Source organism: Squalius cephalus, assembly GCF_949319135.1.
Source record: "Squalius cephalus genome assembly, chromosome: 22".
Taxonomy (NCBI): Eukaryota; Metazoa; Chordata; class Actinopteri; order Cypriniformes; family Leuciscidae; genus Squalius; species Squalius cephalus.
The window spans coordinates 305,001-317,500 of NC_137143.1; the positions used below are offsets into that span (position 1 = coordinate 305,001).

The 12,500-nt window shown below is 46.5% G+C and overlaps 1 protein-coding gene across 2 annotated transcripts in view; it reads left to right on the top strand.

Annotated features, from left to right (window-relative positions):
- alas1 (aminolevulinate, delta-, synthase 1) overlaps positions 1-12,500 on the top strand; it is a 16,094-nt gene that overhangs the window by 450 nt on the left and 3,144 nt on the right. Inside the window, exons 2-8 of one of the 2 annotated variants that reach the window (XM_079857238.1) lie at positions 522-703; positions 2,414-2,599; positions 5,063-5,173; positions 5,397-5,619; positions 6,027-6,211; positions 7,447-7,626; positions 7,710-7,874. In XM_079857238.1, coding sequence (XP_079713364.1) covers positions 538-703; positions 2,414-2,599; positions 5,063-5,173; positions 5,397-5,619; positions 6,027-6,211; positions 7,447-7,626; positions 7,710-7,874 — 1,216 coding nt within the window. In that variant the 5' untranslated portion in view covers positions 522-537. Of the gene's footprint in view, positions 1-521; positions 704-2,010; positions 2,084-2,413; positions 2,600-5,062; positions 5,174-5,396; positions 5,620-6,026; positions 6,212-7,446; positions 7,627-7,709; positions 7,875-12,500 lie in introns of those variants that run through there. The other variant, XM_079857239.1, reaches the window with a different exon arrangement.

The following is a 12,500-nucleotide window of genomic DNA, read 5'->3' on the forward strand; positions in this document are numbered from 1 at the left end:
TGTTTATATATTATATATATATGTAAATATATATATATATATATATATATATATATATATATATATATATATATATATATATATATACACATTTATACACACGTCTCTTTTCACACAGGAGAGGTAACACACACACACACACACACACACACACACACACACACACACACACACACACACACACACACACTGAGCAGAGATCATCACCTGACAGGCTTTCCTCCTAATCACAGTGATCTGAATGAGGAAATCATCAGATGTAATGGTCTAACTGTGTGTGTGTGTGTGTGTGTGTGTGTGTGTGTGTGTGTGTGTGTGTGTGTGTTGAGCACCTCTACAGTTGAAGGTGTGTTTGGGGTCAGATTACTGTAGGAGTTCAGCATTACAGTGGTTTGATCCCTGTGAGCCGTGATCATGTGATTCAGGCCGTGGCTCTGAGCCAATCGTGTGAGAGTTACAGGAACACGCTCACACTCGCGACCTCGGAGACTGCCGGATCTAACGAGCCGCTTGTGTTTCAGACTCTGCAGGATCATCATGGACGCCCTCATGCGCTGCCCGTTCCTGTCCCGCGTCCCCCAGGCCTTCCTCCAGCAGACCCGCAAGAGCCTGGTGGCGTACGCCGTGAAGTGTCCCGTCATGATGGACCTCGCCTCGAGGCCACTGGTGCGCTCACTCGGGTCCACGACCTCCAGCGGTCACGGTCAGTGTGTGTGTGTGTGAGGTGTGTTTGCTGAAGTGTGTTCTCTGTGCTGTAGATGTGCCCGCGGCCCCTGAGGGCCCCAAGTGTGTGTGTGTGTGTGAGGTGTGTTTGCTGAAGTGTGTTCTCTGTGCTTCAGATGTGCCCGCGGCCCCTGAGGGCCCCAAGTGTGTGTGTGTGTGTGTGTGTGTGTGTGCCCTTGTTTATATTACATTGTGGGGACCAAATGTCCCCATAAGAATAGTAAAACCTGAGATCACCAGCCAGCGGTCCCCACTTTTCAAAAGGCTTATAAATCACACAGGATGAGTTGTTTTGAGAAAGTAAAAATGCAGAATGTTTCCTGTGATGGGCAGGTTTAGGGGCAGGGGCAGTGTGTGTGTGTGTGTGTGTGATGGGTAGGTTTAGGGGCAGGGGCAGTGTGTGTGTGTGTGTGTGTGTGTGTGTGTGTGTGTGTGTGTGTGTGTGTGTGTGTGTGTGATGGGCAGGTTTAGGGGCAGGGGCAGTGTGTGTGTGTGTGTGTGTGTGTGTGATGGGCAGGTTTAGGGGCAGGGGCAGTGTGTGTGTGTGTGTGTGTGATGGGCAGGTTTAGGGGCAGGGTTAGTGTGTGTGTGTGTGTGTGTGATGGGCAGGTTTAGGGGCAGGGTTAGTGTAAGGGGATAGAATGTACAGTTTGTACGGTATAAAAACCATTACGTCTATGGAGAGTCCCCACAAAGATAGTGAACCAGATGTGTGTGTGTGTGTGTGTGTGTGTGTGTGTGTGTGTGTGCAGGGCTCGACATTAACGCTTGTCCGGGACAAGTGGATATTTTGAAGGGACAAGTAAAAGAGAATTTAGTAACCTGATTAAACGTCAATAACAAAAATATAACTAGGGAATCACTAAAATGAGAGCATGATTCTGATTGTATTATATTTATTTGCGATCGATAGTGGATAATAAATGTATTACTGACGGTAACAAGGTTGTGCTGTTGAGGAATCCAGACAAATGTAAACTCAGATTAAACTCAGTTAACAACACACTGCCAGTGCCAACATTCAAAATGTGTTTTAATATTTTTAACATTTTGACAATATGCAGATTTAAATATATCAGAGCTGACTGAACACAGATGAGGATATCTCTTCAGAATAAATGATATTTACAGCACACACACACCAAAAAAATTCCGGACAAGCAACTTTTTTACTCAGACAAGTGAATGACAGATTTACTTGTCCAAAGGACAAGCACATGAAAAGGCTTAATGTCGAGCCCTGGTGTGTGTGAGTGTGTGTGTGTGTAGGTGTGTGTGTGAGTGAAGTGTCCCGTCATGATGGACCTCGCCTCGAGGCCACTGGTGCGCTCACTCGGGTCCATGACCTCCAGCGGTCACAGTCAGTGAGTGTGTGTGTGTGTGTGTGTGTGTGTGTGAGAGTGAGGTGTGTTTGCTGAAGTGTGTTCTCTGTGCTGTAGATGTGCCCGCGGCCCCTGAGGGCCCCAAGTGTGTGTGTGTGTGTGTGTGTGTGTGTGTGTGTGTGTGTGTGTGTGTGTGAGAGAGTGAGGTGTGTTTGCTGAAGTGTGTTCTCTGTGCTGTAGATGTGCCCGCGGCCCCTGAGGGCCCCAAGTGTGTGTGTGTGTGTGTGTGTGTGTGTGTGTGTGAGGTGTGTGTGTGTGTGTGTGAGAGAGTGAGGTGTGTTTGCTGAAGTGTGTTCTCTGTGCTGTAGATGTGCCCGCGGCCCCTGAGGGCCCCTCCGCCGGCCCCGCTCCCCCCCAGGCACACCCTCCCGCCGGCTCCTCCTCCAAGTGCCCGTTCCTGGCGGCAGAGATGGGCCAGGGCAACAGTGCTGTGGTGCGGCAGGCCAGCCTGGCTCTACAGGAGGACGTGTCTGAGGTTCGCACCGTGTGCAAAGGTTTGTGAGCACGTGTGTTTTCATGCTCTTCCATCAGCGCCACCTACTGGCAGAGAGGGAACGTGTGTTTTCATTCAGCGCGTCTGTCGTTTTAGTTCAGACCAATGCAAAGGTCAAATGTAGAATAATAAGGTATGTTGACTGTAAAAAAAAAAAAAAATCTTTAAATTTACGGTAAAAAACGTCAGCTGTGGTTGCCAGAAATTTACAGTAAAAAATATGGTAGCAATATTTTAGGTTTTACAGACTTAAATTTACAGTATTAAATGTATTTCTTCATCTGATATAATGTTAATTTACTGAACTATTGAAGTATTAATATCTGTTTTGTACCAATTTAATACACTGACAACCACCAATCACAGTGGAGATGAGTCACATGATCAATCATAGCTCATCACAAACAGCTTTTCCACTAGAGAGTTAATACTAATATAGAGAAGCTGCAGACTCTTTCACACACACACTGAACACCGTCATGGTAACTCATAAAATGAAAAAAATGCAAGAAACATCAATTTAACAACATTAAATGTAACATAAAACCCTAATGTACATCACCGATTATAAAAAAATAAGAAAAACTATGAAGAAACAGTTATTGCAACAAAATGCATCAAATGTGAAGTGTCACGCAGGGAATTGTGGGAATGTCAATTTACGGTGTTTCACTGTAAGTTATTCAATGACCTGTTCTTTTTCACTTCCAAAAACTGTAAATTTACCTTAAAGGAATAGTTCACTTTAAAATGAAAATATTGTCATCATATACTCACCCTCATGTTGTTTCAAACCTGTATGAATTTCTTTCTTCTGCTGAACAGAAAGGAAGATATTTAGAAGAATGTCAGTAACCAGACAGTTTCTGGGTCCCATTGACTTCCATAGTAGGAAAAAAATATACTATATGGAAGTCAATGAGACCCAGAAACGGTCTGGTTACTGACATTCTTCTAAATATCTTCCTTTCTGTTCAGCAGAAGAAAGAAATTCATACAGGTTTGAAACAACATGAGGGTGAGTATATGATGACAGAAATTTCATTTTAAAGTGAACTATTCCTTTAAGGTAAATTTTTATATATATCTACACTCACCTAAAGGATTATTAGGAACACCTGTTCAATTTCTCATTAATGCAATTATCTAATCAACCAATCACATGGCAGTTGCTTCAATGCATTTAGGGGTGTGGTCCTGGTCAAGACAATCTCCTGAACTCCAAACTGAATGTCAGAATGGGAAAGAAAGGTGATTTAAGCAATTTTGAGCGTGGCATGGTTGTTGGTGCCAGACGGGCCGGTCTGAGTATTTCACAATCTGCTCAGTTACTGGGATTTTCACGCACAACCATTTCTAGGGTTTACAAAGAATGGTGTGAAAAGGGAAAAACATCCAGTATGCGGCAGTCCTGTGGGCGAAAATGCCTTGTTGATGCTAGAGGTCAGAGGAGAATGGGCCGACTGATTCAAGCTGATAGAAGAGCAACTTTGACTGAAATAACCACTCGTTACAACCGAGGTATGCAGCAAAGCATTTGTGAAGCCACAACACGCACAACCTTGAGGCGGATGGGCTACAACAGCAGAAGACCCCACCGGGTACCACTCATCTCCACTACAAATAGGAAAAAGAGGCTACAATTTGCACGAGCTCACCAAAATTGGACAGTTGAAGACTGGAAAAATGTTGCCTGGTCTGATGAGTCTCGATTTCTGTTGAGATATTCAGATGGTAGAGTCAGAATTTGGCGTAAACAGAATGAGAACATGGATCCATCATGCCTTGTTACCACTGTGCAGGCTGGTGGTGGTGGTGTAATGGTGTGGGGGATGTTTTCTTGGCACACTTTAGGCCCCTTAGTGCCAATTGGGCATCGTTTAAATGCCACGGCCTACCTGAGCATTGTTTCTGACCATGTCCATCCCTTTATGACCACCATGTACCCATCCTCTGATGGCTACTTCCAGCAGGATAATGCACCATGTCACAAAGCTCGAATCATTTCAAACTGGTTTCTTGAACATGACAATGAGTTCACTGTACTAAAATGGCCCCCACAGTCACCAGATCTCAACCCAATAGAGCATCTTTGGGATGTGGTGGAACGGGAGCTTCGTGCCCTGGATGTGCATCCCACAAATCTCCATCAACTGCAAGATGCTATCCTATCAATATGGGCCAACATTTCTAAAGAATGCTTTCAGCACCTTGTTGAATCAATGCCACGTAGAATTAAGGCAGTTCTGAAGGCGAAAGGGGGTCAAACACAGTATTAGTATGGTGTTCCTAATAATCCTTTAGGTGAGTAATATATATATATATATATATATATATATATATATATATATATATATATATATATATATATATATATATATAGGTTTACATTTAATCATTGGTCTGACTGAGTTCATGCGTTGTGTTCGAGCGGTTTGCTGGTCTGACTGTTGCTGTTTCACAGACGTGTCTGCCTCTGAGCTGAACTCTAAGATGGGAGGAGACCTCATGAAGAAGCTGATGAGGCAGCGACCCGCTCGAGTCTCGCATCTGCTGCAGGAGAACATGCCCAAGAGTACGTGCTTCTGTCCCATACTGGCCACTTCCTGTAAACCACTTCCTGTGCTGTAAACCACTTCCTGTGCTGTAAACCACTTCCTGTCCTGTAAACCACTTCCTGTCCTGTAAACCACTTCCTGTCCTGTAAACCACTTCCTGTGCTGTAAACCACTTCCTGTCCTGTAAACCACTTCCTGTGCTGTAACCCTGTTCTGAAGCGCAGTGCTCTTCTCTTTCAGCCGTGTCCAACTTCCGCTACGACGAGTTCTTTGAGAAGAAGATCGAGGAGAAGAAGGACGATCACACGTACCGCGTGTTCAAGACGGTGAACCGGCGAGCGACGGAGTTCCCGATGGCGGACGATTACTCCGAGTGCCAGTCCTTCAGGAGACACGTGTCCGTGTGGTGCAGCAACGACTACCTGGGCATGAGCCGCCACCCGCGGGTGCTGCAGACCATCACGTGAGTCGCCCGCGCTACTGTGGATAACGCCGCATTGGGACATTTTCAGCTAATGAAATGATCCTGGAATAGAATGTTCATGCAAATCTAATGTTGTTTTTGTGCTGAGGTGTGTGTGTTGACGAAGGCCTGTGCTGAGGTGTGTGTGTGTTGAGGTGTGTGTGTTGACGAAGGCCTGTGCTGAGGTGTGTGTGTTGACGAAGGCCTGTGCTGAGGTGTGTGTGTTGACGAAGGCCTGTGCTGAGGTGTGTGTGCTGAGGTGTGTGTGTTGACGAAGGCCTGTGCTGAGGTGTGTGTGCTGAGGTGTGTGTGTTGACGAAGGCCTGTGCTGAGGTGTGTGTGCTGAGGTGTGTGTGTGTTGACAAAGGCCTGTGCTGAGGTGTGTGTGTGTTTGCTCTCTCTGACAGGGACACTCTAGCGAAGCACGGCTCCGGCGCCGGAGGGACTCGCAACATCTCGGGGACGAGCAAGTTCCACGTGGACCTGGAGCTGGAGCTGGCGGATCTGCACGGGAAAGACGCCGCGCTGCTCTTCACCTCCTGCTTCGTGGCCAATGACTCCACGCTCTTCACGCTCGCCAAGATGCTGCCCGGTAACTCCACAAACACACACACTGAAGCACACACACTCACATTCTTAAAGGGATACTCCACTTTTTTTGGAAATAGGCTCATTTTACAACTCCCCCAAAGTTAAACAGTTTTACCATTTTGGAATCCATTCAGCCGATCTCCGGGTCTGTCGGTCCCACTTTTAGCATAGCTTAGCATAGATCATTGAATCGGACAGGACCATTTGCATCTCTCTCAAAAAAATGACCAAAGAGTTTCGATATTTTTCCTATTTAAAACTTGACTCTTCTGTAGTTACATCGTGTACTAAGACCGACAGAAAATGTAGAGTTGCGATTTTCTAGGCTGATATGGCTAGGAACTATACTCTCATTCCTGCGTAATAATCAGGAAACTTTGCTGTCGTACCACGGGTCCAGCAGGCGTAATGATATGACGCAGCGCCTGAAAATAGGTCTAATAGGTTAGACAAACTTAGTCCCGGTCACGTTGGAAGTTACCGAGCTGGGGACTATTTCCAAAAAAAGTGGAATATCCCTTTAAATATGCACATCATGGACGTGTTTATTTGTAGTGGTGGAACGGATCACAAAATTCACAGTTCGGATCATTTACGGTTGTTGAGCCACGGATTAAATCATCTTTCGGATCAGCAAAAGTATTATTTAATATATATATATATATATATATATATATATTGGGGCGGGGGGGGGGGGTAACTTTGCTTTTCATTTATTACTTAAAGTTCCCTTGAAGTTCTTCGATACTACATCAAAAACTACTAGCCTAACTGATAGACTTCACACATTATTAAAAACAAGTGAACAGTCAGAAATAAAATAAGAACAAATACACACATTACAAGCAGAGATTAATACTAAATAACAGTTACAAAGTCTAACTGTAATATTCAGGTACAGAAATTAATAATTAAGCTTAAATGTAAACTAACACTGTTTATTCACTGTAAAAATTGAATAGAGTTTCATCTTTGTTAAAGCTGTATTTAGTTGTTTTATTAGCATTGATGACAGACGACAGCAGGAATATTAGGCTACTGTCACTTTAAGACCGAATAAACCGACACACACCCGCTTTCTTCCTCAACTGTTGACTCATGACAGAACCGAGAGAACCCTCGCCGACAGAGGACATGCGTGCCGACCCGTACGCGTCACGACCGACTGCGATCCGTTCATCCCTAGTTATTTGCAGGAAGTAACTTGTCCTCTCTAATCAGCTGTTCTGTCCTCAGGCTGCGAGATCTATTCAGACGCAGGGAACCACGCCTCGATGATCCAGGGCATCCGGAACAGCGGCGCCAAGAAGTTCATCTTCCGGCACAACGACGCGGCGCACCTGCGGCGGCTCCTGGAGCAGTCGGACCCCTCGAGCCCGAAGATCGTGGCGTTCGAGACGGTGCACTCCATGGACGGTCAGTGAGAGCCTCTGGGGATCTGGTTACGGGTCAGCGCTTCAGGAGCTCACGGAGTGTGTGTGTGTGTGTGTGTGTGTCAGGTGCTGTGTGTCCGCTGGAGGAGATGTGTGATGTCGCTCATGAGTTCGGCGCCATCACGTTCGTGGACGAGGTTCATGCGGTGGGACTGTACGGGCCCAGAGGAGGAGGCATCGGAGACCGGGACGGGGTGATGCACAAGATGGACATCATCTCCGGCACGCTGGGTGAGTGTGTGTGTGTGTGTGTGTGTGTTTGTTACGGCTAGGGTTGGGTACTGTTTACATTTTTACCAGTACCTGGAATTCGCTGCCGGTACCCAACCGTACCTTTTTTCGGTACTAGGCATGTTAACTGTAAAGACACTAAGTCATTTGTAGAAGTGTTATTGGCACTATGCCGGAGCTGCCTTGCCTTTGTCTGGGATGCTTGAAAATTAATTAAAACAACCATTTTAGTAATACATTTTTTTTCTATGAAATGTTTTTGTTTTCCACAAATTCTGTGTTGTAAATTTTCTAGTAATCAAATGAAGACGTAAAACATTAACTTAATTGATCTTTTATATGAAATTAAACTTTTTTTTTTGTCAAACAACATGTGGCACAACTCAGCTTTATACTGTTAAAATTACAACATAGAAGAAAACGTGTGATTATTCCTTGAATACAGTTTTGATAGCTTATTATTATTATTATTATTATTATTAATGTTAGTATTATTATTAAATTGAGATCTAAATTCTACTATACAACAGTAATATATCATCAAGGTAAACAAACTTTTATTTTGACGGGTTGTGGTGAAGACCTTGTGAGGTTCCGTGTGTTAATGATATAACAGAGAGTCACTGAAGTTCATCAGCACAGAGCGGCTCTGGAGATGAAGTTCATGTTCTCATATATGAGACTGCAGAGACTGAAAAACACTGAGTGTCACGCATGCTTCAGTGTGAGTGTGAGTGTGTGTGGTGTAAATGAATCCGCGCGTCTGCTCCCCTCATTCACACAGAGACACGCAGAACATGCAGGATCCGGATGTAAATAGTCTTACTCTCACGCACAGATGCTTCTCAGGCACCGACTGATTTAATGTGAATCGGTATGAGAGTACTGACATAATTCGGTTGGTGCCATTAAGTACCGAGTTCGGTTCCCGACCCTAGTAACGGCTCCCGCAGGAGAAGCATGAGCGCTGGGGGTGTGTGTGTGTGTGTAACGGCCACTCAATGCTCCTGTGGATCCTCTGATCTCTTGTTGCCTGGAAACCAGCGCTGTTGTGCTGCTCTGGCTGAGTTTCCCTGAAGGCTGAGTGTCACGATCGGCACGTAGAGCTCGGGAAACCCTTTCTTCCTGTAATCTGTAGTGCAGAATCTAGACGTGGCCTAGAAACATGTTAGACGATCAGCAGTGTGTGGAGTCTGTGTGTTCTGCTGTTTACGGTGGGAAGTCTGTGAAATGTGTGTCAGAGAGAACACACACACACACACACACACACACAGGGAGAACACACAGAGAGAACATGGAGAACCCAGGGAGAACAAGATGAAGAACGCAGAGAGAACACGGAGAGAAAACACACACACACACACACACACACCCAGGGAGAACAAGATGAAGAACGCAGAGAGAACACGGAGAATGCACAGAGAGAACACATGAAGAACTCAGGGAGAACACAGGGGGAACACAGAGAGAACGCAGAGAGAACACACAGAGAGCACAGAGAGAACACAAAGAATGAAGAGAGAACAGGGAGAACACAGGGAGAACAAACAGAGAGAACACAAAGAATGAAGAGAGAACAGGGAGAACACATGGAGAACAAACAGAGAGAACACAAAGAATGAAGAGAGAACAGGGAGAACACAGAACGAAGAGAGAACACAGAGAGAACGCACAGAGAGAACACATGAAGAACACAGGGAGAACACAGGGGGAACACAGAGAGAACGCAGAGAGAACACACAGAGAGCACAGAGAGAACACAAAGAATGAAGAGAGAACAGGGAGAACACAGGGAGAACACAGAACGAAGAGAGAACACAGAGAGAACGCACAGAGAGAACACAAAGAACGAAGGGAGAACACAGGGAGAACACACAGAGAGCACAGAGAGAACACAGAACGAAGGGAGAACACAGAGAGAACACACAGAGCACAGAGAGAACAAAGAATGAATGGAGAACAGGGAGAACACAGAACACAGAGAGCACACATGGATAACGCACAGAGAGAACACACAGAGAGAACACAAAGAATGAAGAGAGAACAGGGAGAACACAGAACACATGGAGAACACACAGAGAGAACACATGGAGAACACAGAGAGAACACACAGAGAGAACACAAAGAATGAAGAGAGAACAGGGAGAACACAGAACACACAGAGAGAACACATGGAGAACACACAGAGAGCACAGAGAGAACACAAAGAATGAAGAGAGAACAGGGAGAACACAGAACGAAGAGAGAACACATGGAGAACACACAGAGCACAGAGAGAACACACAGAGAGAACACAAAGAATGAAGAGAGAACAGGGAGAACACAGAACACACAGAGAGAACACATGGAGAACACACAGAGAGCACAGAGAGAACACAAAGAATGAAGAGAGAACAGGGAGAACACACAGAACGAAGAGAGAACACAGAGAGAACGCACAGAGAGAACACAAAGAACGAAGGGAGAACACAGGGAGAACACAGGGAGAACACACAGAGAGAACACAAAGAACGAAGGGAGAACACACAGAGCACAGAGAGAACAAAGAATGAAGGGAGAACAGGGAGAACACAGAACACAGAGAGCACACATGGATGACACACAGAGAGCACAGAGAGAACACAAAGAATGAAGAGAGAACAGGGAGAACACATGGAGAACACACAGAGAGAACACATGGAGAACACACAGAGAGCACAGAGAGAACACACAGAGAGAACACATGGAGAACACACAGAGAGCACAGAGAGAACACACAGAGAGCACAGAGAGAACACAAAGAATGAAGAGAGAACACAGGGAGAACACACAGAGAGCACAGAGAGAACACACAGAGAGCACAGAGAGAACACAGAACGAAGAGAGAACACAGGGAGAACACACAGAGAGCACAGAGAGAACACAAAGAATGAAGAGAGAACAGGGAGAACACAGAACGAAGAGAGAACACATGGAGAACGCACAGAGAACACATGGAGAACACAGGGAGAACGCACAGAGAGAACATGGAGAACACAAAGAATGAAGAGAGAACACAGAGAACACAGACAACACGGAGAACGTACAGAGAGAACGCAGAGAGAACGAAGAGAGAACACATGGAGAACGCAAAGAATGAAGAGAGAACGCAAAGAATGAAGAGAGAACGCAAAGAATGAAAAGAGAACACAGGGGGAACACAGGGGGAACACAGGGGGAACACGGAGAGAACGCAGAGAGAAAGCAGAGAGAACACAAAGAATGAAGGGAGAACGCAGAGAGAACGTAGAGAGAACATGGGGAACATGGAGAGAACGCAAAGAACGAAGAGAGAACGCGGGGAGAACACAGAGCACAGGGGGAACACGGAGAGAACACAAAGAAGAGTGAACGCAGAGAGCACAGGGGGAACACGGAGAGAACACAAAGAAGAGTGAACGCAGAGAGCACAGGGGGAACACAGAGAGAACGCAGACAGCACAGGGGGAATGAAGAGAGAACACAGGGGGAACACGGGGAACATGGAGAGAATGCAAAGAATGCAGAGAGAACGCGGAGAGAACGCAGAGAGCACAGGGGGAACAGGGAGAATGAAGAGAGAACGCAGAGAGCACAGGGGGAACACGGAGAGAACACAGAGCACAGGGGGAACAGGGAGAATGAAGAGAGAACGCAGAGAGCACAGGGGGAACAGGGAGAATGAAGAGAGAACGCAGAGAGCACAGGGAACGGAGAGAACACAGGGAGAACGCAGAGAGGACACGGAGAGAATGCAAAGAACGAAGAGAGAACGCAGAGAGCACAGGGGGAAAGAAGAGAGAACACGGAGAGAACACGGGGGAACACAGGGAGAACGAAGAGAGAACACAGGGAGAACACGGAGAGAACACAAAGAACGAAGAGAGAACGCAGAGAGCACAGGGGGAATGAAGAGAGAACACGGGGGAACACAGGAGAACACGGAGAGAACATGGGAGAACACAGGGAGAACACGGAGAGAACATGGGGGAACACAGGGAGAACACGGAGAGAACATGGGGGAACACAGGGAGAACACGGAGGGAACACAGGGAGAGCACGGAGGGAACACGGAGAACATGGAGAGAACACGGAGGGAACACGGAGAGAACACAGGAGAACACAGGAGAACACGGAGAGAACACAGGGAGAACGAAGAGAGAACACGGAGAGAACACGGGGGAACACAGGGAGAACACGGATAGAACACAGGAGAACACGGAGAGAACACGGGGGAACACGGGGAGAACACGGGGGAACACGGGGGAACACAGGGAGAACACGGAGAGAACACGGGGGAACACCGGGAGAACACGGAGAGAACACGGGGAGAACACGGAGAGAACATGGGGAGAACACGGAGAGAACACAGCGGAACACCGGGAGAACACGGATAAAACACAGGAGAACACAGGAGAACACGGAGAGAACACGGGGGAACACCGGGAGAACACGGAGAGAACACAAGAGAACACGGGGAGAACACAGGAGAACACGGAGAGAACACGGGGAGAACACGGAGAGAACATGGGGAGAACACGGAGAGAACACAGGAGAACACAGGAGAACACGGAGAGAACACAGGGAGAACGAAGAGAGAACACAGGAGAACACAGGAGAACACGGATA